A 26828-nucleotide genomic window follows, 5' to 3' on the forward strand; every position below is an offset into this window, starting at 1 on the left:
CAGGTGAGTGTGTAGAGGGTGTAGAGGGTGTGCATGTTGGTGGGTGTGGGTGTTGGGGTGTGTGGGGATATATGAGTGTAGTGTGTGGGTGTTGGGGTGTGGGTGTTGGGGTGTGAGTGTGGGGGTATGTGGGTGGGTGTGGGTGTTGGGGTGTGAGTGTGGGGGTATGTGGGTGGGTGTGGGTGTTGGGGTGTGGGTGTGGGGTATGTGGGTGGGTGTGGGTGTTGGGGTGTGGGTGTGGGGGTATGTGGGTGGGTGTGGGTTTTGGGGTGTGAGTGTGGGGATGGTATATGGGTGTAGTGAGTGGGTGTTGGTGTGAGTGTTGGGGTATGTGGGTGGGTGTGGGTGTTGGGGTGTGGGTGTGGGTGTTGGGGTGTGGGTGTTGGGGTGTGGGAGTGGGGGTATGTGGGTGGGTGTGGGTGTTGGGGTGTGGGTGTGGGGGTATGTGGGTGGGTGTGGGTTCTGGGGTGTGAGTGTGGGGATGGTATATGGGTGTAGTGAGTGGGTGTTGGTGTGAGTGTTGGGGTATGTGGGTGGGTGTGGGTGTTGGGGTGTGGGTGTGGGTGTTGGGGTGTGGGTGTTGGGGTGTGGGAGTGGGGGTATGTGGGTGGGTGTGGGTTTTGGGGTGTGAGTGTGGGGATGGTATATGGGTGTAGTGAGTGGGTGTTGGTGTGAGTGTTGGAGTATGTGGGTGGGTGTGGGTGTTAGGGTGTGGGTGTGGGTGTTGGGGTGTGGGTGTTGGGGTGTGGGAGTGGGGGTATGTGGGTGGGTGTGGGTGTTGGGGTGTGGGTGTGCGGGTATGTGGGTGGGTGTGGGTTTTGGGGTGTGAGTGTGGGGATGGTATATGGGTGTAGTGAGTGGGTGTTGGTGTGAGTGTTGGGGTATGTGGGTGGGTGTGGGTGTTGGGGTGTGGGTGTGGGTGTTGGGGTGTGGGTGTGGGGGTATGTGGGTGGGTGTGGGTTTTGGGGTGTGAGTGTGGGGATGGTATATGGGTGTAGTGAGTGGGTGTTGGTGTGAGTGTTGGGGTATGTGCATGGGTGTGGGTGTTGAGGTGTGAGTATGGGGGTATGTGGGTGGGTGTGGGTGTTGGGGTGTGAGTATGGGGGTATGTGGGTGGGTGTGGGTTTTGGGGTGTGAGTGTAGGGGTATGTGGGTAGGTGTGGGTGTTGGGGTGTGAATGTGGGGGTATGTGGGTGAGTGTGGGTGTTGGGATGTGGGGATGGTATATGGATGTAGTGTGTGGGTGTTGGGGTGAATGTGGGGATGGTATGTGGGTATGGGGGTGTTGTGTGTGTTGGTGGGTGTGGGTGTTGGGGGCGTGAGTATGGGGATAGTATGTGGATGTAGGGTGTGGGTGAGTCCTGGGAGTGGTGGAGGTAGAAGGCATGTCTCCACCCTCCCTACACTGTATTTCCAGAAGCACATGAGCCAGAGAGAAGTTTGTTGCTGCTTTATTGAAACTTCCTCCCTGTCGCACACAAAGCAATTACACAAGGGGGTGTTGCTGGGGAGCTCTTGCAGAGCCTTCTCCCTCTGTGCCCCGCCCACCACCCACAGACTCCAGAGACCCTGTCTCCATGGTCTCCACCTCGGGTCAGCTCCCCCCAGCGCACAGGGAAGCAGGCACAGGAGGGCCACTGGGGCCAAACCTCCCCAGCTGCCACCACCGCCGTGACCCAAGTGGCAGGGTCTGTGCCCACAAGGGGGTCACCTGCTTTGATTGAACTAACCTGTGGGTTTAGTTCAGTGAACGGATGTGCCTGGTTTCAGGGCTGAATTTCTGCTTGACCACAGCCTTGGGCAGAACTGACTCACCTATGACTGAATCCAGTGAATGGACGGCCAGTGATGGCCTGGCCTGGGAATGGACTGGCAGCTCCTTAGTGAAATGACTGCGACTGAGCTGACCCCTTTCATGGAATCCACTGCTCTGCAGCCACACTGCCACAGAGTGACTGAGTAGGAGAGCAGGGGACTGTTAATGACACCTCTTCAGCAGAAGAATTGTGCATTTGAAGGAACTGCTTTATGATTGAAACAACTGTTATTTCCTGGAGCTAACCTTGAATGACAGGTTGTCAACTGTTTAAATGAATTTCATTTGAATTAACGATTATACAGCCACTCAGAGGTCCTGCAGTGGCCAGAGGTGTCAGCCAGTTGATGGGCTCATTTGAATTAAATGGTTTGGAGGCTAACTTGATTTTTAAAATTGCATTTTATCACTATTCTATGTATTCTATCTATCACTATTCCAAACGACTCATGCTTGGCTAATTGATTATCATTTAAGCAAGCTACTTGAAGAAATTGATTACATATATACTTATGTATGGGGGCGGCTAACTGACGATTACTTGATTAAATTGCTATTGAACTGACAACTATTTATAAATCAATGCAATAGACTGTTGTTTGACCAAATTGTTTTACTGAACTGACGAGTAGGTTTTTGATTTGTCAGTGGCTTTCCTGGACTGATCAAGTTGGTAGTTACTTAACAAACTCACCAACTTTAGAGTGACCAATCATCTAAACAAGTGTCAGAGCTGATGGAAATAAACCAAGCATTGTTGGGCTGAATTTTTGGGAGACCAGAGGAGTGATTCAGCCTATAGCGTTGACCCAATTGTGAGCAGCCCATAGGCCCTGCAGGAGGAGCAGGCCAGCAAGGGAGACACGAGCAGATTGTCCTGGAGTCAGCCAGGGAGTGGCGGGAGGGTCCACCCAAGCCACAGGGGCCACCAAAGCAAAGAAGCGGATTATGAGGCAGCTCCGCCCCTCCCAGCACTGGGGCTGGGGCCTGGCGAGGGTCACACCTCTGAGTATGGGGGTGGTGCTGGGCCCCCCTCTGGAGCCTTCGATGGCAAAGACAGGGCTTCCTCATAGGATGGCAGGACCACCTGGGAGAGACAGAGAGATGAGGGCTGAGTATGGTCAAGAACAACCCGCAATTCCAACCTAGGATCGTGGGACCCAAACTCCCACCTCTGGCAAAATGATGATGATGATGATGATGATGGTGATAATGACTGACAGGTCTTGGATACCTGCTATGTGCTACACATTGCCTGCATGAGATAGGCACACTTCCCAGTAGTGGACACACTTGCCTGTTCAGCATGAAGACCCCCTTATTTTGAAAGCAGTGCACCATTTTCCTTGGGAAGACATTTACAGTCCATATACCTTCAGAAGAACTGGCCCCGTCCCACAGATCCAGTAGGGTGGCCAGACTTGGCCACTCAAATTAGGATTCTATCCCCCTGGCTATAGTCTTTGGTTTCAGCACAGGCATATGGCCCAAGCTGGTCCAGTCAGACATACTCCTGGGACATTCTCTTTCCACTGGGATTACTGAGAGGATGGGATGTTAGCCTAGGGGTTTTGGCAGCCATTTTGCCACCACGAGGGACGGGCTTCCTGAAAATGAAGCCAACATCAAGGAAAGTAGAATCAAGAGATAGAGAGGATGAGATCATGTCCTGATGTCAGGACTCGGCCAGGCCCAAGCCAGTCCTACGTTTGACTGCTAAGTTCTGTGAGCTAGTAAGTTCCTTCTGTTACTTAAGTCAGATTGAGTTGGGTTTCTGCCACTTGCAACCAAAAGTGTCTTAACTAATCCAACCTCCACCTTACAGGTGACAAAAGTAAGTTACCAGAAATTTAAACCATCACTTTCCAATAAGCAGTTTCCAAGCGCACCCCATCCTCTCTTCTTGGAAAGCTCCTTCTTCTTTCCCAGCTATCTCATATCCATTGACCCTCCAAGACCAATCAACTGTCACCTCCTCCAGGAAGCCTTCCCTGATGCCCAAGAAGAAGCCAGGTCCCTGTGCTTATTGTCCCTGTGCTTCGCACCAAGTTGTAATTGTATCTATGTGTCTGAATTCACCCTGGACTATATACTTCTCTGAGGTAGAGGTGGCATCTTAGTTTTCTCTGCACCCCTTGGAATAGATATGAGACTAGCCAAGAGTGAGAAGCAGTAAATACTGAATAAATGAATGAGTGAGTGAGTGAGTGAGTGAATGAATAGAATCTTAGACTATCAGAACTGAAAGAGGTCACATTTCTTCTGATCCAACCCTCATCTTACAAATAGAGAAACCGAGGCCCACAGAGGGAAAGAGGTGTGACCCAAATGGCACAGGGAGTGAGTGGCAGGGCTGGGATCAACACTCACCTTCCGGAGCATCTTGGAGTTGCTCCTCTCCTCAGCCGAGTTCAGGAACTTGATGAATCTGTAGCACCGCCACACGCACTTGAACATGTAGACCTGGAAGAAGGTGCAGGTCAGGCTGTGCTTTACTGAGCATCCTTCTGACTCTCCATCAGGCCTGGGACAATGCCAGCCAGCAGCCACCACTCTCTCCAGAAGCCAGCATCCAGCCATTCCTGCTCAGACCTCTCCTTCTGGTTAGGGTTCTTCGCCAGTCAGTCCAGAATAGTCCAGGTACTGCTTCTTTCATTGCCCCATAGACATCACAGAGCAAGGGCATTTGGGGGGCTTCTTGCCCACCCTCCAATTTTCCCAGCAATAGTCCCACAGCTCCTGCTTCACTGCCCACAGTAACTGGGAGCTCACTACCTCCCGAGACAGCCCTGCCCATCTTGAAACAGAGCTGGCAGTGGGACACGTTCTCTTCAAAACTGCTTCTGATATGTTGTTTTCTAAAGCAGATTACAAAAAAGCCCATGCAGTATTGGTCCATGTTTATAAAGGATGAATAATTAGCATATATCCATCAGCTGATGCAAGTTGATGTAAGAACTGGGCAGAAGATTTCAGGATGGGGCATAAAATCCCAAGGGGTGAGCACAAGAAACAACAGAAAACCCCCAAATCCCCCCTGAGTAGGAGAAGAGGGTCCTGTACTGGAAGGTCTTGTCTGATGGAGTCCCTGATGAGTGCATAGGTGCGGCAGGAAGACATAGGGAGCTACCGAATGACAAAGAATGAGGTATGAAGGCCAGCAAGGCAGAATGAGGGTCAAAGAGGGAATCCCCTCATTCTGGAGGACAAAAAAACAGAAGTGGAGCTGGACACTGTGGCTCACACCTGTAATCCCAGCACTTTGGGAGGCCAAGGCAGACAGATCACCTGAGATCGGGAGTTCAAGACCAGCCTGACCACCATGGAGAAACTCTGTCTCTACTAAAAATATTTTAAAAATTAGCCAGGCTTGGTGGCACATGCCTGTAATCCCAGCTACTTGGGAGGCTGAGGCAAGAAAATCACTTGAACCCAGGAGGCGGAGGTTGCAGTGAGCCGAGATCGTGCCATTGCACTCCAGCCTGGGCAACAAGAGCAAAACTCTGTCTCAAAAAAAGAAAAAAGAAGGGAAGCTGGGGTATGGAGCCGTGTGGTGGGACCTGGGGAGTGGTCCTTCCCCCAGGAAGCCTCAAGGGCATTCTCACTGCATACTCACTAGCACATTTGTAGCAAAGCTAGGTCAGTTCTTGGAGATGTTAAAAGGGGAAATTTTCTATTTCCAGGTGGCATCAGGTGACAGCAGAGACTGCTCAGGGCCTCAAATGGAAGCAGCAGCTGGGGTCTGCAGATGCCAACCCACCAGCACAGAAAGGCTGGGAGGACATGCACCCGACTGTCAGCAGTGACAGTCTCTGAGTAGGGTATAGATAGTGGAGTGATTGCCTTCTCTCTACTTATCTGTAGTTTTTTGGATTTTGGTTTTTGTTTTAGAGAGAGATTCTCACTCTGTCATCCAGGCTGGAGTGCAGTGGCACAATTATGGCCCACTGCAGCCTCAACCTCCCAGGCTCAAGTGATCCTCTCGCCTCAGCCTCCCTAGTAGCTGGGACTATAGGCACGCACCACCACATCCAACTAATTTTTTTTTTATGTTTCATAGTGACAGAATCTTGCTATGTTGCCCAGGTTGGTTTTGAACCCCTAGCCTCAAGCAATCGAGAATTCCCCATGAAGGTTCTTCAGGTATTAAGAAACAGCAATCATGTCCCCCTTGAGTCATCTATTTTCCACACTGAATAGCACTCTGGTCTTTGCTGGGTTTCGGGGGTTGCGGAGTTTGACTTCCTGAGATGGCAGCATTTTCTTGTCTCTTCACTTCGCTGGTTGCTACGAACACGCACAGTGCTTCACCATCACCCAGACTTGAGACCTGAAACTGGACCCTATCCTCGGGGCTTGACCACCCCAGAGAAGAATAAGACCATTCCCCTCCCTCCTTCTCATCGCAAACCTCTGTTCACATGATCTCAGGTATGTTTTGATGCCTGAATCACATACAACTGTAACACAGGCAAAGCAAGACTCATTGTGCCCCTGAGGCCCAGAGAGAAGTGACTTGCTGAAGACTAGCCACACAGCTAGTGACAGTGGGGCAGGGATTCAAGTCCAGGTCAGTCCACATCTAATTCCAGACAGCTGAAATTAGACACCTGAATACAGGTGGCCTTCACATGTTCACATTCCCTGAATGGGCCGTCCCAGAGGATCCCAAGTCAAGTCAGAGGAGCTGGCATGAGAAAGCAAGAGAAAGGAGCTAAAAGCAGGGAAGGAGGCACGGGGGACACATGTCCCTGCTTCTAACAGCTAGGCACAGGCAGGCCTGGGCCCAGCACAACCTCACCACCCCTCCCAGAGCCACAGGGCAGGGGTCACACACCTTGAAGATGAGGACAGTGATGAAGGCGATGGAAAAGATGATCATCATCTTGATGAACTGGTCGTGAGGCATACCCTCCTGGCTGGGGAGGTAATTCTGCAACAGATTGGGAGCCACATCAACATCTCTGTCCCTAAGGAATTCTAACAGCACCCACACATCCAGGAATAACAACTCCGCCCTCCACACACACAGGAGTGCAGTGTGGCACAGCCGTCACCTTGGTGGGCCGCCGCAACAGCCTTAGGAAGTAGGTGCTACCCTCAGCCCCATCCCACTGATGGGCCAACCAAGAAAAGCAAAGGGGTTACTGCCTCCCAGCTCTGCTTCCCAGGTGGGTACATCTGCCCATCCCCAGCTGGCGGGTGTCAGCTGCCCATGGGCCACACGTATGCCCTTCTCTAGAAGGTCATCTTGGCTGATCAGGGCCACCTAATCCACTAATACCTGGGAGGTGACATCCCCTCCCCTAGGGGCAGCTCGAAACCAATGACTGATGCCGGTCATTTGCAAATACTTCCACACATTCTTTGAGACTCCTCCTCCCTTCTAAACGTAATGTTTATTTCCTCTCCCCTTGAGTGTGGACTGGACTTAGTGATTCAATTTTAACTAACAGAATGTGGTAGACATGATGTAAAAGACACTGCCTTTCCTCCTTGTTTCTCTCTCAGATCACTCCCTGGGGGAAGCCGGCAGCCATGTCAGGAGGGCACTCAAGCAGCACTACTACAGGTCCATATGCTGAGGAATTAGGAAAAGGATGCATGCCCTGTGAGTGAGCCATCGGGAGTGCATCCTTTAGATCTAATCAAGCCTTTAGTTGTCCACCACCCCCGGTGACATCTTGGGTGCAACCCCACCAGATCCCCTGAGTCAGAAGAGCCCAGCTAAGCCACTCCCAAACTCCTGATCCTCAGAAACTGTGTGAAATGATACATGCTTATTGCTTTCACACATGGTGTTTAGGGATAATTCATTAGACAGCAATTAAACTTGATATTACTTCTGTGTTGCAATTCACATGCCAAGCCCTCTCTGGGATCATGCAGGCTGCTCTTACAGCCACGTCTTTGCTTGGCTTCCTCTTTTTCTCAAACCTGCCTTCCTCACTCCTTACCAGCTTCTTCCTGAGAGGGCTCTCTCAATAAATCACCAGCACAAGAATCCCCTCACAATGCTCCACCTCCAGGGAACCCAGCCCAAACCACCAAGGCACAGAGAGGTGAAATAGCTTGTTAGAGGCCATGCAGCCAGCAAATGAGCATGGACCCCTGTCCCAGCCTCACCATGTGGTTCATGGACTTGAAGTTGAGATAGGTGGGCACTTCCATGTAGGAGCTGCAGAGGGTCAGGATGCTCAGGCAGAAGTCCAGCAGCTGCAGTGTCATCAGGGGGACCTTGGAGGGCCCCTGTGGAGGACAAATATGAGGAGGAAGAATAAGGAGCAGCAATTAAAGTCCCAGTTACTTGAGAGACCGTCTCAGCTACAGACCTCATCGACTCTCGTCCCCTGTGCACAGACGCAGACACACAGATGTTCACACCAAGGGCCAGTGGCAGAGCCAGGACTAGAACCAGGGTCTCTAGACTCCCAGGCCAGGGCCCTTCCACGATGTAGTCCCTCAGTCTCTTCAAGGACATTTGGGGGAAATGTGAAAAGCAGCTTTGGGGGACCACGTCCTTGACTGGCAGCAGCACTCACAGCACCCACAGTGGGCACTCATCACTGGCATGAACCATCCTCTCCTCCTCTCTTCAACTTGGTTCCAAAGAAGAAATAACACTGGGGACGGGGTGGAGTGGGCGGAAAGCACACGTGCCCTTTCCCCAGGCGTCAATTCACTCCTAGGGCACTGACGGAGTGCTGACCACGGACTGCACCCCCGATGCACGTGTTCCTCATTCAACCCTCACAAGGCATGTGGATGAGATGTGGTTGCAGGTACATTCCACAGAGGAAGAAACTTGGGGCAGTGTGGAGGGGCTCAGAGACAGGGTCAGACACCAGCTAGGAAGATGGTTCCTACCCTCCCCCCGCCTGAGCCCAGGGCCCGTGTCTGGCCCCCTCCCACCTCCCACGCCAGGCCTGGGCTCTGCTGGCCAGGTGGGAGGCAGGGGCTGAGTACTCACAGAGCGGCTTCGGGAGGCCAACTTGAGGTAGGCGGGCAGCTCGATGTAGGAGCCCAGCAGGGTGAGCAGGCACAGGAGGTAGTCCATGATTTGCAGGGACAGGAAGGGCAGCAGGTACTTCTCCCGGTTCTGGAAGGTAAGCCCAGCGCTGGCAGGTATCCCTGCGTGCACCAACACTCCCCCACCCAGCCCAACAGCCCCAGGCAGCCTTTCCCACCCTCTCCCAAATCTTCCCTGCCCTCCTCAGTGGAGGTCACCTTCCTCTGAGTGACAGAGTCTCTGGGGACAGGGAGTGGATAAGACCCAGGCCCTAAATGAGAAGAGTCTGGGTGTCCCAGGAGACATAAGGGAACCATCCCCCTCTGTTGGGGCTCCATAGCAGGATTTGAGTCAATTTGCTCACAAGAACCCAGCAAGGAAGGGCTTTGTGCACTTTTACAAAGGAGAAGGGATCAGAGAGGACTTGCTGAAGGTGGGGACACCAGGGCTAGATCAGGGAAGGAGACTAGGATGGAGCAGGAGGGAAGGGCGGGGAACTGGAGGCGGAAGGACCAGCTGAGTGGAGGCCCAGAGGCAGCAGACAGCTCCCCTGCCTCTGCACACAGTCAAACCTTCCTCCATGGGCCACTCCCAGGAGGACAAAGCCATGATAAGAGGCCCTGCCAGGATGAGGCTGAAGTCCCTCTCCTTCAACTGAAAGCAAGTGACCACCATGACCAGTATTCACTCCTGTGTACCCACAGCTGGGGACAAAAACACACAAACCGCAGTTTCCTGGTGTCTCATGTGGTCATCTGAAATCACTCAGGAGGCAGCCAGAACAACCCCGGCTGATCTCAGAGTCTTCAGGGACCACCTGCTCCATTTCTCTAGCTGAACCATCTGAGTATCTGCACAAGCACCCACAGCCACCCTGCACAATGCAAATGGCCATCCCAGGGATCGTGGGTTCCGAGAGAGTAGGTGTTAGCAAGGGGAGTGGGCAGTGGCATTTTAGGCAGAGTAGACGCATTCCAAACCAGCACCAAATCACCTCCCCACTCCTCCAGCCCTGCAAGTGCCAGGCCCCTGTCTGCACAGGAAGGACCGTCTTTCTGGTTCCTACTCCCATGGCTATGTGGTGAGGCCCTGGCTTCCTGACCTTCTGGGGGGCCAAGGGACAGTGGCTTCCTCTTCTGCAGGTTTGAGCTGCAGCTTGTCTCAACTCTCCCACCAGATTTGCCTCGGGCCCAGGAGCCCCTCGTCGTCACACTAGACTGTCCCTGACTCTCCGAGGGCCCATCTTCCCCAATCAGATCATGAGCTTTCTGGGGGCCTTCCAGGGCGTGGGTCCCCCTCGGGGTGCTGGCGCCTGTCACTGCACCGATGGAGCTGCAGGCATCCTACTTTTTCTCTGCTTCGGCTCCTCTCACCCATTACAAAATCCAGTGCTCTCTCCCCTCCCTCACCCCCAAAACAACACTTCCTCTTTCACTCTCAAAATCCCGGCTTCCATGTGCCATTTAAAAGGATGTGGGTTGTCAGCTAGTTCTCATCAAAGCATCAGTGACCTGCATAACTCACCATGGGTGGCCCGTGGAGGCTCATGTTACCAGGAAACGGAGGCCACCAGCCCAGGGAATCTCAGCGAGAAACATGGCTCTCCAAAAGGTAACTGTGACAATCTCCAGCATGCAGGTGAGACCTCCTAACATACCCACCTCCCACCCTCTCAGCACCCAGCATTGCCCCAACAGGTGTGAATAACAGGAGGGAACAGGGGGTAGTGGGGCTCCTGAGCCCTCACCTTGACCACGCCGATCAGCAGGCTCAGGCTGATGATGAAGAGCATGGCAATGAGCAGGAAGCTGGAGATCAGGTCGGCTGAAAGGCAAGGACAGCAGTGAGGGGCTCGGGGTGCCCCAGGGACCCAGGCAGGCTCCCAGGACCACACTTGGGGAACAACTGGTGTGAGGACATGAGGATGCACAGGAAAACCCGGGTCTGCCCTAACGCAGTCCTCAGTCTGGAGTGGGTCCAAAGACAAAAGCAGAACATCGCAGGTAGCACAGGAGGAAGTGACAGAGGGGGCTAGGCTGGAGGTGCAGGCTGGGGTCCACTTCAGCCAGGGCAAGGCTGAGAAAGGCAATCCTGTGGAATGCCTGGGAGTGATAAGGAGTCGGCCTGAGACAGGGATAGGGTGGGTGAAGTCAGTGTGGCTGGAGCAAGGTGTGGGGGGAAGAATCGCAAGGAGATGCTGTCAGAGGGGTGGGCAGGGGCTACATCCCACGGTGAGGAGTTTCCATTTTATTCTAGTGTCATGAGCAGCCCCCGACAGCTTTAAGCAGAACAAGGAGGCTGTCTACCAGCTGGTGGGGGATTGCAAAGCGCCATTCCATAGGCTCTCACCACCTGCAGAAGAGGGTGGGGTCAGGTGAAACATCCCCATTTGCAGATGAAACTTGCCAGTGGTCATTCATCGCCCATGGAGAGGTAGCAGGGCCTCCAACCCCAGCCTGGCTATCCCTGGCCAGGGCTCTCCCTGTCCTCCTCCCACCGCCACCCCACCGGTGTTCCCTGCACTTACCAATCCTGAGGTAGCCCATCTGGGAGGGCTTGCAGGACGCCTTGCCATGGGCCACCTCCACCGAGTGCTCGATGAACAACAAGACGCTCATGATCTGGGGGCAGAGCAAAGCGTCAGTCAGCTGGGCTTGCACCATGTCCCCCACCGGCCGCTCCCACCTTAGTGGTGTACAGCAGGGAAACCAGTAGTGGGGATCCCGGAGCAGATGGCATGCCGTTTCAGTAGGGCATCCCAGACAAAAGAGTGGCCTTTATACACACAAGCCCATGCTCAGAATCCTGGGTCTGCCTCTCTCCAGCTGTGTGACCCTGGCCAAGCTTCCTGACTTGTGTGTGCCTCGGTTTTCCCATCTGCAAGATGGGGATAATGCTAGTAAGCTCCCTTCAGAGGCTACTGTGGGGAGTAAATGAGACCGTCCCAGGAGAGCCCTTAGGCCCCGTTCTCAGTAAGAGTGGTAACTATTACTATTGAAGGTCAGAATTAAAGAGGTGGAGTGGGCCAGGCGCGGTGGCTCACGCCTGTGATCACAGCACTTTGAGAGGCTGAGGCAGGTGGATCACAAGGTCAGGAGTTCGAGACCAGCCTGGCCAACATGGTGAAACCCCGTCTCTACTAAAAATATAAAAATTAGCCGGCACAATGGTGAGCACCTGTAATCCCAGCTACTCGGGAACTGAGACAGAAGAATCACTTGAACCTGGGAGGCAGAAGTTGCAGTGAGCTGAGATCGTGCCACTGCACTCCAGCCTGGGCAACAGAGCAAGACTCTGTCTCCAAAAAAAAAGAAACACACAGGGCAAGCCTGTGTGTCTCTTTGTTCACTGCCCTAGATGTTGTATTTGTGGAATGAATGAATGAATGAACAAATGAACCCCACACCCTCAGAGGACCCTTGCTAAGAATCATGGGGAAGAGGCGAATCTGATAGGCCTGAGTGTTAGGTGGCCCTAGAAACAACTTAAGCCCAGCCACAAAGCTGCGGTTTGAAAGCACCTTGGAGGACAACTTGTCCATGCCTCCCATCAACCAGTGCAGGAATGCTGTGCCATGCAGCCCCTACTTAAATGCTTCCGGCCATGGGGAACACACACCTTATGTGTGTTCATGTCCTTGCAGCAAGCCCTCCACCCTTCCCCTACGACAAACACACAGTTCTCCAGGTAACCTCTGCCCACATAAAGAACAAGAAAACTGTCCCCTCCCGTCTAGTGGGTGCCCTATCTCTATTAATATAGCCCTAAGTTTACATTGGCTTTCTAGGCAGCCCTGCACTGGTAACTTATGCTCAGCTGACAGGCAACCAGCCACCACCATCTGTTTCCCCCTTGCTGACTGTGTGGTTTTTTGTTTTCGGTTTTTTTTTTTTTTTTTTTAGCTCAGACACAGGTCTCAACTTGTCTTCCTGCCACATTACATCCTGTTTAGGGGTGTGGAAAACGACTGAGCAGAAAAGTGATGAAGAGCTGGGCTCCAGAGTCAGATCAAGAGGGATTTGAATCCAGGTCACTATGTGACCTAGGGGCAAGTCGCTTAACCTCTCTGAGTTTTCTCATCTGGAAAACTGCAATCTCTGAATTTGGTGAAGATTAAATTGCATTATATTTGCAAAGCACTGAGCTCAGGGACTGGCAGGGGTGCTCAGCAAACAGAACCTGCTTCTGGCTGGCGCAAGCTTATGTGCTTGGGCAGTAGTGCCAGGAGCAGGGTGCATGCTCTAACTGCCCCCTCTACCTGCTGGATATTGAGCTGGAAAGGCTTTGTCTCACCAGGAAAGTAGAGACCACCCAGAGCAGAAGGCAGGTGCGGCAAGGGCTGTGGCTGACACTCACAGGAAACAGCCCTGAGAGGGAAAGACTCCTTCCTCTGCCCCTAAAAGCCAAGCCGCAGCCCCTGTCCTCTCAGTTTCACCTTGAATGAGAGAAAGAGAAAGGGAGGCAGATGACAGCTCCACCCAGCACAGAATGGGGTGTCCCATGAAGTGGTGAGCTCCCTGTTCCTTTGAGTATGTAAGCAGATCACAGGGGAGTTGCTGCAGGGCTTAGAAAAGGACCATGAGCATCTATCAGCTGTGATATGAGAAGACTTTTGAAGTCCCAAGATTCCAGGATTATCTGAGGTCTAGAACGAAGCTTAGAATCAGACCATCTCAACCTCTGCTTGCTAGGAGCCTACATCTGCTTGTTTTATAAGCTCCCTTTGCTTGTTTTATGAACTCAGAGAGGTTAAGTGGCTCGCCCAAGGACACACGGCAAGTTGGAGACAGAACCCAAGTCTCCAAGTGCTGTTCGGGTGCCTTCCCATTCCCCTAACCCCCAAAATGCCTCAAAACCCTGCTAGCCTGAACTCTGGAGGACTTAGATGTTTTGATCATGCACCTATGTCAGTAAAACCTTTTGAACACATGCCTCTATTTTTCTTTATTTCTAAATGACATGCATGTGCTAGTGTCCTAGTTTATCATGAACATCATAAAACATCTACTAAAAAGTTTCCAGAAATTGAAAAATTATATGATTGAAAAATTTAAAAATTCTAATATTGTCATCCTGAGGCCCTGAGGTCACCTGACACTTTACCCGGCTTTAGAGACCTCTGCTCATCCCCAAGTACCCCAAAACTCCCCTGTTCTCCTCCAAGCCTCCCTCACTGCCCTGCGGCCCCTCCAAACACCCCAGGAGAAGAAGGGGACACTTGTAGGGCTGAACTCCATGCTGGGTGATCGTCCCACTACCCAGCAAAGGGACTATTCTTAATACTTTCACTCTCATTTCACAGACGAAGAAAGTGCAGCTCCGAGAGGCCCAGGCCTTACCCAAGGCCTCCTGGTCAGCTGGTCACGCGTAGGGCTAGGGTTCAAATCTTGGCCAATTCCCTCTGCTACCCAGCATCTCCTGGCCAACCAGCTCTGCCTGAGGCCTGACCCTTCCCTTCCGTGCCTCAGTGGAGGTAGAGAGGCACCCCCATCTCCTCTCCCTCTGCACTCCCCTCTCCCTCCCCTCAGCCTGAGTACCTGGCACCAGAGGTATTTCTACTTTTGTGAAAACCACCTGCACTTAAAACCCAGGCTCACCCTTACCCCATTTCACCTTCTCAACAACCCTGCGGAGGGGGATGGGGGAAGACTTTGTCCCCACTGCTGTATGAGAGCCACAAGGCTCACAGAGGGCAGGGGCCGGCCCAGGTCACAGAGCCAGGCAGGCTCAAAGCCTTACTCAGACTCTCTGTGGGATCCCAACCTTTCATGAAGGTGCCAGTCTCTGACCCAGGAGAGAGGGAGGAAGCTCAGCTCTGGGCACGCACGTGGCTCTCTAGGACATGGGACGGAGAGGAACTCTCATATATTTGGCACCTACTGTGTGCTCAGACCTGTATACACATAGGCTTGCACCGCAATCTCCCAAAATTTTACAAAAGAGACATTTTCCCGTTTTATAGATGAGGAAATGGAGGCTGAGAGGGAACTCATGTGTCCTGTGTCACATGGTCCAGCTTGGATGTGAACCCTGTTGCCTCTCTCCTGGGGTCCAGGGCTCCCCACAAGGCTGGGCCAGCTGCCCTGGGGCTCCAGGATCTCTCTGGCCATCTGCCCACCCTTCCCTGGCAGCCAAGCCCCAGCCCCAGCCACTCAGAGCTCAGGAGACAACAGCTGGTGCGCAGGAGGCCTCTTCCACTGCTTGAGTGATATGCGGCCCTGGCCAGACTCTGGCTTCTCCCTGGCCTCAGTTTCCACCTCTGCTCAATGAGAACAGTAACCCTCATTTTCCCCTGGGGCCATGCAGGAGGGTCAAGGGGGGGTAGAGCTCCTACACACTGTAGGATATCTCACCCAGGCCACCCATGGTCCCCCACCCCAGCCACCTCAGGGCTCGCACCCTGCCCCTCAGAAGGCCCTCTCTGCCCCACCCACGTCCCTAACCAACAGTTGTCGCTAGTTCCTGGAAAGTGCCTGGCTGACCTACAGAGTGTGCCGAGACCTGGAGACACCCAGAGAGTCGGCATTTCCAGGTCCCCAGCCCCTGCCTTCCCCTCATGCCCGTTTCCACGTGGACACAGCATTGTCTTCTCCCTAAGCTCTGAGAGCCCAGCTGGGCCGTGACCTCGGGACCCCAGCCATCCCACAACAGTCACAGGCCTTCTGTCCTCTCACAATGCCCAGGCAGACGGCATGAGCTCACCCACCTGTTCCCCCATTACAGCGTTTTCTCACCCACTGTTTCTTCATTCTAGGCCTGCGAGATCATGAAGATAAGAGCTGAGTGCTGGAGTCAGACGGCCCAGGGCCCCCAGCGAGCCAGCCACTAACCTCTCTGAGCCTCGCTCCTAGTCTGAGGAATGGGGATAATCACTGGCCTGCCTCACAGGATTGCTGAGGTCTATAACATTGTGCTGTGCACAGAGCCGGGCACACAACAGGCACGCCATAAGCAAGCACAGTTTGGTGGTGGTTGCTACCTGTGGGCAATAACCACTCTCTGAGCACCTGCCACCTCCAGACTCTGTCTAGACAAGCCACTGACCCTGGCGTGCAGTCTCCAGGGAATCTGATGCTCGAATGGTGTGGTCAGAGCCACAACAGAGAACACGCAGGGGCTGGGGTCCTTGATGAGGGAGAGAGCATCGCTGTCTAAAAAACCTTAGGGAGAGTTTCACCAACAGGAAACCCATGAGCGTGGCTTTGAAGGATAAGTAGGAGTTTTCCAACACAGAAGAGAACGCATTCCAAAAGAGGGGACATCATGCGCAAAGGCCACAGACCTGGCGGTGCAGGTGTGTCTCAGTCTCTCCAGGGAAACTCAGAAGGCATGGGGGTGTCTCTTCCCTGAGAGAGGGGATGTTACCAGTGGAAAAGTATGACCCAGAGAGAGGCAGGGACCAGCCCAAGGTCGCACAGCAAAACTGCCGCAGCAAACTCAGCTCTGTCCTCCTGCCTCCAAGCAGGGTTCAGGCTGCAGTCCCAGCCATGCTCCGCCACCTTCCCACCCCCACTCTGCTTCCCCGCTTCCCACCTCTTCCTTCTGCCCCTCCTTGGCTTCAGTTCTCATTCCCATCTGCACCCAGCCCTTCTTTCTTAATGACAAACACAGCCTCCCCAAGCTGGCCAGTGGGGAAGTGGCCAGGGGGCGGGAGGAGTTGTTTCTTTTCCTGGCACCAAGCAACAGCTCGAGCTAAAAGAATGGGGCCAGGGGCTGTAGGAGAGAAACCAGGGAAGGTGGGGCAGTACTGAACATGGAGGGCAACAAGGACGGCGATGTCGGAGAGGACAGCGGGAAAACAGCGAAGCAGGTGCTGCCTGTGGGGCCTGGCCATGGTGACCGCGTGAGGCGGGGAGTGGCTGCTGGGCTGTTGCTGGAGTTGGCGTGGAAATGCCAGTGATGATCAGAGATGCTGTTGTTGACACTGATGACAGCGATGGGGGTGATGGCAGTGGGGACATCGGGATAGGATGGTGATAAGGAAGATGAGGTGGATGGTGGTGATGACACCAGAACTCCCGATTCTGGGATTCAAAGACCAGTCCCTTCTGCAGGAGAGCAGGCTCACTCTCTCCCAGTCTCTGAGACCCAGGACTCACTGTCTCAGAAGCAGACAGGCAGAGCCCCAGCCTCTGAGATTTTCATGGGGGTGAAGGTTACAGAGGAAGGCCCAGCCATCAGTGAGCATCGTGCCAGCGGGAGTGTGGACACTTTCCTGTCCATTCACTTCATTGGCTCCTCCTACCAAATGCGCAAGCCCAGGGCAGAGGTTGCACAGGAGTGAGGTCTGAGCTTGTCTTCAACCTTTCGCAACAGACAATGCGGTTTGCCAAATGGGTCCCAAGCGCCACAGCCCTCCCTTGCCCCTCCCCCTCACAGCTGCTCCACCCTGATCTGGGTCCTGTGGCCTCATTACTCCACCATCATCACTATTAGAACAGCCCCTCCCTGAAGCTCAGTCCCCTCAGCCTCACCTGCCCACCCTGTTTTCCCTGGGTTCTCTGGGAGGAGAATGTCAGAGGGAGTCAGATGTGTCACCATCAACAGGAAGTTTCCCTCCTCCACCTTGTGCTGCTGGTCATCACTTATGGCGCAGCTTAGTGGGAACCAGCCCCCCAAGAGCACTATCTCCCCACCCACCTCTCTGGCAAGCCCAGATGCCACCGACGCCCCCATTCCCAGGGTCACGCACCCAGCAGCAGCCCAGCCCGGCTGCCCCCAGCTCCCCAGAGCCTGGCTTCTCTCTCTCTTCATTCTTCAGCAGTCTTCGTCCTCCCTCCCACCTCTGCCTCATCCCCTCCTCCCTCCACCAGGCTCTGGGGCTCCCAGACTTCAGTGAGAACCCCGACGCAGCTGCTGATCCCCTCTGGGATCCTGAGCTGGCCACATTACTTCATCTGTAACATTTCCTCATCTGTAGAAGGGGGAGAAGACTCCATCCACCTCCTGGAGTGGGTGTGAGAAGTAAATCACCAAAGATCATGATTCAGAAAGATGAACTGAGCAGCAGAGGTGCCTGTGTGTGGACACCCAGCACAAAGCCTGGTGGCCACAGCTGCCTGATTTGTAATAGCCCCAAGCTGGGATCAACCCAAATGTTCTTTTGCAGGAAAACAGGCAAATGCATTGTGGTAGATTCATACAATGGAGTACACACAGCAATGGAAAAAACGAGTTAGCTACCCGCAACCACAAGGACGAAGCTCTCAAACGTAACACTGGGAGAAAGAAGCCCTCCCAAAGGAACACATGCAGAATTTCATTTCTACATTCTATCTGAACACAGACGCATGTGTTCTAGAACGACATATATGGGCAGAAATTAGTGCAGGTGGGGCAGCAGTGAGGAGGGGGCGCTGGGTCCCTGGGTGCCGGTCCTGTCGGTCACATGGGTGTGTTCACTTTGTAGGAGCTCACCAGATGTGCACTTACGATAACTGCGCTTTTCTATAGGTAAATTATATATCAGGAAAAGGTTTGCAAAAATAAAACAAAATAGAGATTGGCTGGCATCTACTGTGCCAGGCTCCACGGGATCCTGAAGATGAATCAGGCTGGGTCAAGACCCAAATGAGCACCCAGGCCAGAAGGCACGACTCACAGAGACCAAGCAAACTCTGGCTCTGGGTCAACACCAGTAGAGAGCTCAGGGTCCAACAGTGGGAGTCAAGGAGGGCTTCTCAGAGGAGGTAAATCTTGAAGATTCCCCCCAAAGAGCAATGGGAAGAGTGTTGCAGGCAGAGGAAAGGGCATGAGCAGAGGCCAGTGTGTGTGAGACACATTCAGGAAACTGCAAGCCATTCCTCTTAGTGAACAGTGATTTGGGGTCACCATGTGCCCTACACGCAGCTGGCCTCAGTAGATGGCAGCAGGTCCTGGGAGAACACAAGGATCCCCTGGTTTGGCAGGGGTGGGGACTCTGGGATGGAGAGAAAGGGGGAAGAGCATGCAGGAGACGTGACGGCTCATGTGAAAGCCTAGAGAGCCAAGACTCAGATGGCTCAGATGGCGCTGGAGGAGGCTGTCACCTGCAGCACCGGCTGTGACTGAGTGCTAGCGTCTAACTTTGCCACAAAGGCAAACAGTGCCAGTGAATCCTAGCAGCAGAGAGATTCTGGCTGGCGGGTAGCTTACCAAATCTCCCTTTAGGAGCAGCCAGTGCGGGGGCTCAGAATTGGCCTCCAGGTGCAACCCAAGGCCTTGTCACCCTCCACTTTCTAGATATCTGGGGAAGCACCCTTGACTCCCCAAACGATTCCCCAGAACTATCACTTCCAACTTCAGAGTAAAGACCCACAACAGTGACAATAAATATTGACACTATTAGTACTGTGCATTTATCAGATGCCAGGTCCTTTTCTGAACATAGAGAGTCGGCCCTCTGTATCGCGGGTTCTGCATTTGAATATTTCAATTCAAAATCCAAGGATGGGGAACCTGCAGATGGGGAGTGCCGACCAACCCTACACTCTCATGTCATCCTTGTGCCAGTGTCATGAGACAGGTTCTAACATCAGTCCCACATTTTTCTGATATTGCAGGTAAAATTGAAATCAGAGCTCTGTGCTTCTCAGAACAAGGCTCTGGGATGGCAGAACAGACCCCTACCCATCCTGTGGCTGCCAGGAAGCCTGCCCTCCCTGCCTCTGCCTGAAGCAGACACCTGCGCTCTGGTTCTTTATCTAACACAGGCTGCAGAGTCGCTTGCCCTCCTGAGCCTTGGTTTCCTCATCTGTAAAATGGAGGCCTCAGAGGCAGCTGCCATTTGTCAGTTGCCACAAATGGGGGTTACTGAATCCCACTTGACAGGGGAGGAAACTGAGGCTGGGGGAGGGGTGCCTTGTCCCGAGCAACCCCTACACAGGGCAGAGGCACTGCAGCTCCTGGCTCTGCTTCCTGCCTCATGAGGGGGTGCTTTGCCTCACTTCCCCTGGGAGGGTGGGGTCCCCTGGGAGACCAACACTCGCCTCACAGTGAGCTCAGAGCAAAGTCCTGGTTCCAGCCACTGCTCTAGGCTCAAAATAAAAGCCACACTTCCTGGGGGCCTCGGGGCCAGGGCGGCAACAGAGAAGTCCTGGCCAGGCTAGGCCAGGCCCAGCAGCCACTCTCAGTGAGACAGGCCATTGGGCCTCCTGCTTTTAGAAGCTGGGTTCACACCCCTGAGGTGAGAACAGCTCAGTTCTGACGCTAAGGAGGGTCTACAACTCCCACCCTGCCCCCGCCAGCCTCCTCACCCCTCCGTGAAGGAAGCAGAGTTGCGGTGACAGAGAACATGGCCTCTCTGTCCAGCCCAGGGTTCTAACAGATTCTCACCCAGGGTTTTCTGCACCTGGCAGTTGGGGCCTTTTTTCCAACCCCAAACAGATGAACTTTCAACAGGGAAGAGGGGCCAGGCATGATGCCTGATGCCTATAATTCCAACACTTTGGGAGGCCGAGCCTGGTGGATCACTTGAGGTCAAGAGTTCAAGACCAGCCTGGCCAATGTGGTGAAACCCTGTCTCTCCTAACGATACAAAAAAGCCAGGAGTGGTGGCGTGCACTGTAATTTCAGCTACTTGGGAGGCTGAGGCATGAGAATCACTTGAACCTGGGAGGCAGAGGTTGCAGTGAACCGAGATCATGCCACTACACACCAGCCTGGGTGTCAGAGCGAGACTCACTCTCAAAAAAAAAGGCAGGGGGCCTGTGTTCTTCCACAGCCCACTTCAAGCACTTATCTGCGAGCCCCCGACCCGGCTTCTCTGGGGCCTCCTCCAAATGATCACTTTTGAGACGGGCACCACTGGCCCTGTTTCCAGATGAAGAAAGCAAGGATCAGATCACAAAGGGCCTGCCTGCTCAAGTCACATCACTGCTGAGTAATGGAGATGGGCCTGTGTTCTTTTCAATCGCAAATCACTGAGAAAGGAGCCCCATTAGTTCTAAGGAGGACAAATCAGGAGAGCTTCCTGGAGAAGGAAACTTCCTGTGAACTGGACCATAAAGAAGAAATGAATGGTGGGGCTGGATGAGGGCAGGGGCTCCCAGACAGACACACCACCCAGCCATGGGCCAGGGAAGAAGCTCATCTGCCCACTTTCTGGATGATCATTCCACACACCTGTGTGCCAGCATCAGGGCCTGAAGCAAGCTCCTGCCCCACCTCCCCATGTGTCTGGGAGCAAGTCAGGATCCCTGCTGGACCTGTTTTCTCATCTGTAAAATGAGCAGATGGGCCAAGCAGAGATCCAGCTTCTTAGCTATGAAGCTTATAAAAGCAAAGGACTTGGGCGGGTCTCACCCCTGGGGACCACTCCACCCTCTTCCCCAACACACCTCGTGGGCCACCCCTCCTAACTCAGCTTGGCAAACCTCCTAGGTATCTGAAGCACCACAGGTCCTTCCCCTTCAAACCTGTGTTCATTCTACTCCTCCTGCCCGTGTGGCCTCTTTCTTTCCCAGCGTGGCCTCTTTCCCCAAGCAAAGCCCTCCAAGAAGCTGTTTTCGAATCCCAACCTCCAGCCCCACATCTGTGCCTTCATCATAGCCAGCAGTGTCATCCATTGTCCTTGTCACAGTTTTTCCTTGGCAAACTGGCCCCTCAAGGACAGATGCCTTGAATGAGTCAGGGCTGTATCCTGGCCTGGGGCTGAGCACAGAAAGACATGGGGGTACATATCTCTATCATGTCAGGCAATAGAGACCCCTTCTTCAAATACTATGGTTTAAATGCCTTACTTTTTTCTTTTTTTAGACAGAGTCTCACTCTGTCAGGCTGGAGTGCAGGGGCACAATCTCGGCCTACTGCAACCTCTGCCTCCCAGGTTCAAGAGATTCTTCTGTCTCAGCCTCCTGAGTAGCTGGGATTACAGGCTCCCGCCCTCACGCCTAGCGAATTTTTTGTATTTTTAGTAAAGATGGGGTTTTGTCATGTTAGCCAAGCTGGTCTTGAACTCCTGACCTCAAGTGATCCACCTGCCTCAACCTCCCAAAGTGCTGGGATTGTAGATGTGAGCCACCGTGCCCAGCCTTACTTTTTTTTTTTCCAATTTAAAAGTAGCATATTTGAGCAACGAAGTAAAGTAGCATTGGATTATAACCAAAAGCATACAATACAGATCCCTGCGTCCCTGTGATATAAATAAATCATTTATTTATATAATAAACTGGGAGAACAGACAAATCTCCTTGAGAAATTCTAAGTAATTTATGTGGCTACACTGCCGGGAAGGAGGTGGGCAGAACTCCCCATTCATCAAACCTGGGCTGCATGGAGCAGCACAGTGACTTCCTCCTGAAACATACAGCATAGAAAGGAGGGAAAAACAGTAACGTTACCAGGGAGCAACCTCAGCCGGGGCTCAGCGTCACTAGCAGCAGTGGTGAGTCAAGTTGGCAGAACCTTTCTTAGTACGATGTTCTGAGACTGGCGTGTCACCTCTGTGGTCTTCCTCCCAAAAGCATGCTCCCATGAGAAAACCGCCCCAACTGAGGAGCATTTGACAAAATGCCTGATACCTACTCCTCGAACTGTCAAGATTATCAAAAATAAGACAAATCTGAGAAACTCTCATACGGAGGGGGACCTAAGGAAGCATGAAGACTAAATGCAACGCGGCACCTTGGATGCAGTCTTGGAACAGAAAAAGAATGTAGGAGGCAAGCTGGGGAAATAGGGGTAAAGCGTGGACTTTAGTTCGTAACAGCCCATGAATATTCATTGGCCCATTGCGACACACATACCGCACTAACATTGAGATATTAGCAATAGAGGAACCAGGCACCGGGACGCAAGAACTATCTATACTGTGTTTGCGGTGTTTTCGTAAATCTAAAACCGTTCTGAGTATGTGCTCATTGTACCGAATATGGAAAATACAAAAAACTAAAAGAAACAGAGATTTCGCCATCCTAGAACCCAGATGCAGCCACATTTCCTCCTGGCCTGGTTCTGACGTATCCTGTTTCTACACTGTTGAAATCATAGCAGGTGTTAAGTTTTTTAACCCAGACAATGCATTTCTAACGGTGGAATTCCAGGCACCCTGGGGAAGAGGGGTCAGGGAGGGAGAGATCGCTGGGCAAAAGGGTCTTCTGGGGGTGCCCACTTTCTGCCATTGACTTAGGACATGCTTCAGGTCGACAAAAAGCCAGGATCCAGGAGACCAATTAAAGAAATTTCTCTAGGCTGGACTCTGTGGCTCATGCCTATAATCCCAACGCATTGGGAGGCCAAGGCAGGAGGATCACTTGAGGCCAAAAGTTTGAGGCCAACCTGGGCAGCATAGTGAGACCCCGTCTCTACAAACAATATATTAAAAATTAGCTGGGCATGGTGGCATGCGCCTGTGATCTTAGCTACTCAGGAAGCTGAGTGGGGAGGACCCCTTGAACCCAGGAGTTCAAGGCTGCAGTGAGCTGTGATGGCACCACTGCATTCCAGCCTGAATGACAGAGCAAGACCCCATCTCTTAAAAACAAAACAAAACAAAAACAGCAAAAGATGGGCAAGAAACTGAACTTTGGAAAAAAGAATAAATTTTTTAAAAACAAACAAAGTTTGTGGGCTTCCCAAAGTATGCAACTTTGGATGACCCAGAGAACCCTCTGCACAAACCCAGTGACATCCTGAGGGAGGCCCCCAAGCCCAAAGCCACAGATCAGGCTTCCTTCATTGGACAGAAAAGCGTCCTCCTATAATAACGCCCCCATGACTCAATAGAGCATGACACTGTCTCAGGATGGCAAGGGCCCAATTTAACCCTCCCCAGAGGTGTCAAATCCACAAATAGCTCATAATGTGCAGAGTCGTCACCCAAGGCTGGGTCCAGATGACAGCCAGCATGGGCTATTGACACATCTGGACCACGGCTTCTCTTTTTCCATCCAGATGCTCTAAGTCCTGTCAGCACACCTGTTACCAACTGCTAGGCTATGGGAAAACCCCCAGGTCCTGCCCTTTCTGGGAAGGAGAGAGGACTCTTTTGGGGGCGGAGCAGGAAGGTAGCCCCCAACTGGAGTCAACCGAGGACCACAGCCTGGAGATAACCTGGGCTGAGCACACAGCCTGCAGGACACCCCTCGTTCTTATGCCTTCTCCTGCTCTAGAACATCTCATCACTCACGGGCCTTGGCTCTCAACTGGGAGAGTCTGGGCCCCATAACTAGAGACATTTCTGGTTATCACAACTGGCAGGGTGGGGAGAGGAACAGCGCTGCTCGTATCTAGTGGGTAGAGACCAAAGATACTGCTGAACTTCCTCTGGCGCATTATTCAGTTCCCCACGGCAAAGAATTATGCAGCCCAAAATATCAATGGCACACTACAGGGAAGGTCCAAATTCTTAGCCTGTCACATAAAACCTTTATCGCTTCCTCCCCAAACTCCAGGTTGGTCTCTTTTATGTCCCTGTACAAGCCAAAAACATATACCGTTGCTCACCTGTTTCTCCTCCCCTTCCATCCTGCCCACAGCCAAACTCTCCCTCCTGCACCACCTCCAAGAAGTCTTCCCTGATTGCTTGGGCCCGTACATTCTTCAGCTCTGTGAGCAGGGACTGTATCTCACAACACTATTTACAGGTGAGGACATCAGATGGCATGATCAACAAGAAAACCTAACAACCCCGCAGTGCAGAGTTTGCAGGGCAGCCTCTGGGCCCACACAGCCTGCAAATGGATTCAACTTGGCCAACACAGAGATTTTTTTTCTACCAGGCATCAATCGCTAGCATTGAAACATCATAAGATGTGACACAAAGGCCTGCTCCTAGCCGGGCACAGTGGCTCACCCCTGTAATCCCAGCACTTTGGGAGGCCGAGACAGGCGGATCATCTGAGGTCGGGAGTTCCAGACCAGCCTGTCCAACATGGAGAAACCCATCTCTACTAAAAATACAAAACTAGCCGGGCGTGGTGGTGCACACCTGTAATCCCAGCTACTCAGAAGGCTGAAGCAGGAGAATCGCTTGAACCTGGGAGATGGAGGTTGCGGTGAGCTGAGATCGTGCCATCACACTTCAGCCTGGGCAACAAGAGCAAAACTCCGTCTCAAAAATAATAATAATAATAATAAGCCTACTCCTTATTCTTAAACATCAGAAGAGTGGCCACCAGGACCCACAATCCTTCATGGCAACAATCAGCAAAAACAGAGAACAGCCACAGAGTGGGCCAAGCAAGGGCTTCCAAGGTCACTGCAGGCCCATCTGCCCCCTGCTGTCACTCACATGTCCTGCCCAGACCCTGGGGGCGTCAGAGTTGGAGACCTCTGAGCCAGTCAACATCACCTTATCCCTGACTTTATAAAAGGGAAATTGAGGCCCAGAGAGAGGTTTGTCCAAGGCCACACAGCCAGTTAGTGGCAGAGCTGGGGTGAGGACCCAGGGACTTGCTACATGTGAGATGTCCCTGCATGCCACACTGTCCTCCCAAGAATGCTGCATAGTCTCAGAGCTTAAAGTACTCAAAGACAGGGTACAGGCACACCCAAAGAGTGATTTGCTTCTCTCAGCTCTTGCCTTAGCAGGAGCTGGACAGGACAACCTTTGAGTTGCTCCTGTCAAAACTAGAGACCTTGAATCTGACAGCTTGACTCCAAGAATGCTGACAGCAGGTGCCATGTCTGATGCACAAGGAATAATAAAGTACTCATCTGTGAGTCAGGCACAGTTCTGCATGTTTTGTGTATATCAGCTCCCTGAGCCTCACAACATACCCTATCAGATGGGTATGATTATTCACATCCCCATTTTTATTTTAATGAGAAAACTGAGGCTCAGAGAGGTTAAGTAAATCACCCAAGGCTGCACAGCTGGGAAGCAGGGAAGCCAGGATTTACATGCAGGAGTCCAGATCCAGAGGCCGTGTGCTAACCATTGAACAGCATCACCCCCTTGAAGGCCGGGCTCTTGCCACTGCTCTGCCTGTGACAGGAAGCAGAGGCAGGCAGGTCAAAGTTTACAGCCGCCACTGCAGCATGTGGATCTAGGCGCATTTTGAAGAAGCCCTTCCAGACTCATGAGAAAACTATTAACTGCAAGCCCTGAGTCACCCTGGGAGGAAGTTATCTGAGTCTGGGGGAGATGGGTTGGCCAGGAGTTTGGGGGTGGGGTGGGTCTAGCAGGATAGAACAAGGACCCTGACCCTCAGCCACGCCAGGCAGAGGGGGAGCCTTGGCCCCGGGACGCTGTGACTTGCCCACAGCCACACTGTGGGTACCAGGAAAGGAGGAGCCAGTGACAGCTGCAACTTCAAGTTGCCCAATGAGAGCTGGGCTGGGCGAGTTACCCTGATTATCAGCACCGGTCTCCAGTTCTCTCTGGTGGGCGGAAGGCCGCGGTTTGACTAAGCTGGAAGCTAAGAGGACTTGGCCCCTGCCTCCCCACTGGAAGCGCAAAGGGGAGCTGCCCACCTCTCGTCCCCCAGAGTGGCCCAGGGTCTGACCAGGACCCAAGGGAAGAATCAGGGCTGTGTCTGCGGCCGACCTCACATCGTGGTCAGTCACAGCCCACGTTCCTCCCAAGATCCCCGGCTTCCAAAGCGCTTTCACATCTGCTATTGGCCTTGCACACAAATAACCTTCCAGCTGCTACTGTCCCCCATCTCACAAAGGCAGAAACGGAGCCGGCCTCCGAGCGAATGTCAGTTACATTTGCCTGAAAAGGGGACTCCTGCTCCCCCACTGCTCACTCCTACGGCGTCTCCCCATGGTCCCCCAGCTGTTTGACAGAGGAGGAAACTGAGGCCCAGAGCAGGATAGGAATTTGCCCAGGGTCTCCCAGAGAGGTGGGGAGCAGGAGTTCTCTCATTTGCGGGGCTCCATAGATGAGGGATCACCACAGACACACATACTCACACAAGCACACACACACACACACACGCATACCCAGGGCCCACACACTCACCACATGGTAGATGGCCAGGGCAGTGGTGGCGATTCGGACATTGAAGCAGCAGCAGGTCTGGCGGACGGCAGACAGGCGGGGGGCCATGATGCTGTTGTCCCCTCCTCTGAGGCTCT

The 26828-nt window shown here is 53.0% G+C and overlaps 1 protein-coding gene across 1 annotated transcript; it reads right to left on the reverse strand.

Moving 5' to 3' along the window:
* Nucleotides 1-1435: 1435 nt before the first annotated feature.
* LAPTM5 (lysosomal protein transmembrane 5) lies at nucleotides 1436-26828 on the reverse strand. The gene is made up of 8 exons (XM_009000779.5): nucleotides 26713-26828; nucleotides 11353-11446; nucleotides 10573-10649; nucleotides 8787-8915; nucleotides 7943-8065; nucleotides 6654-6749; nucleotides 4187-4279; nucleotides 1436-2903 (listed from the first exon to the last, which is right to left on the reverse strand). Exons 1-8 carry the CDS (start codon nucleotides 26797-26799, stop codon nucleotides 2814-2816), a joined length of 789 nt encoding a protein of 262 aa, XP_008999027.1. The 5' UTR covers nucleotides 26800-26828; the 3' UTR covers nucleotides 1436-2813.

This window comes from Callithrix jacchus, chromosome 7 (genome assembly GCF_049354715.1).
Source record: "Callithrix jacchus isolate 240 chromosome 7, calJac240_pri, whole genome shotgun sequence".
NCBI classification, from domain to species: Eukaryota; Metazoa; Chordata; class Mammalia; order Primates; family Cebidae; genus Callithrix; species Callithrix jacchus.

Coding starts and splice junctions, on each gene's coding strand:
- LAPTM5 (XM_009000779.5), bottom strand. CDS start 26,799: ATGGCCCCCCGCCTGTCTGCCGTCCGCCAGACCTGCTGCTGCTTCAAT. Junction 8,066..8,786: donor TGGCCTCCCGAAGCCGCTCT/GTGAGTACTCAG, acceptor TGTCCTCCACAG/GGGCCCTCCAAGGTCCCCCT. Junction 6,750..7,942: donor TCAAGTCCATGAACCACATG/GTGAGGCTGGGA, acceptor AATCTGTTGCAG/AATTACCTCCCCAGCCAGGA.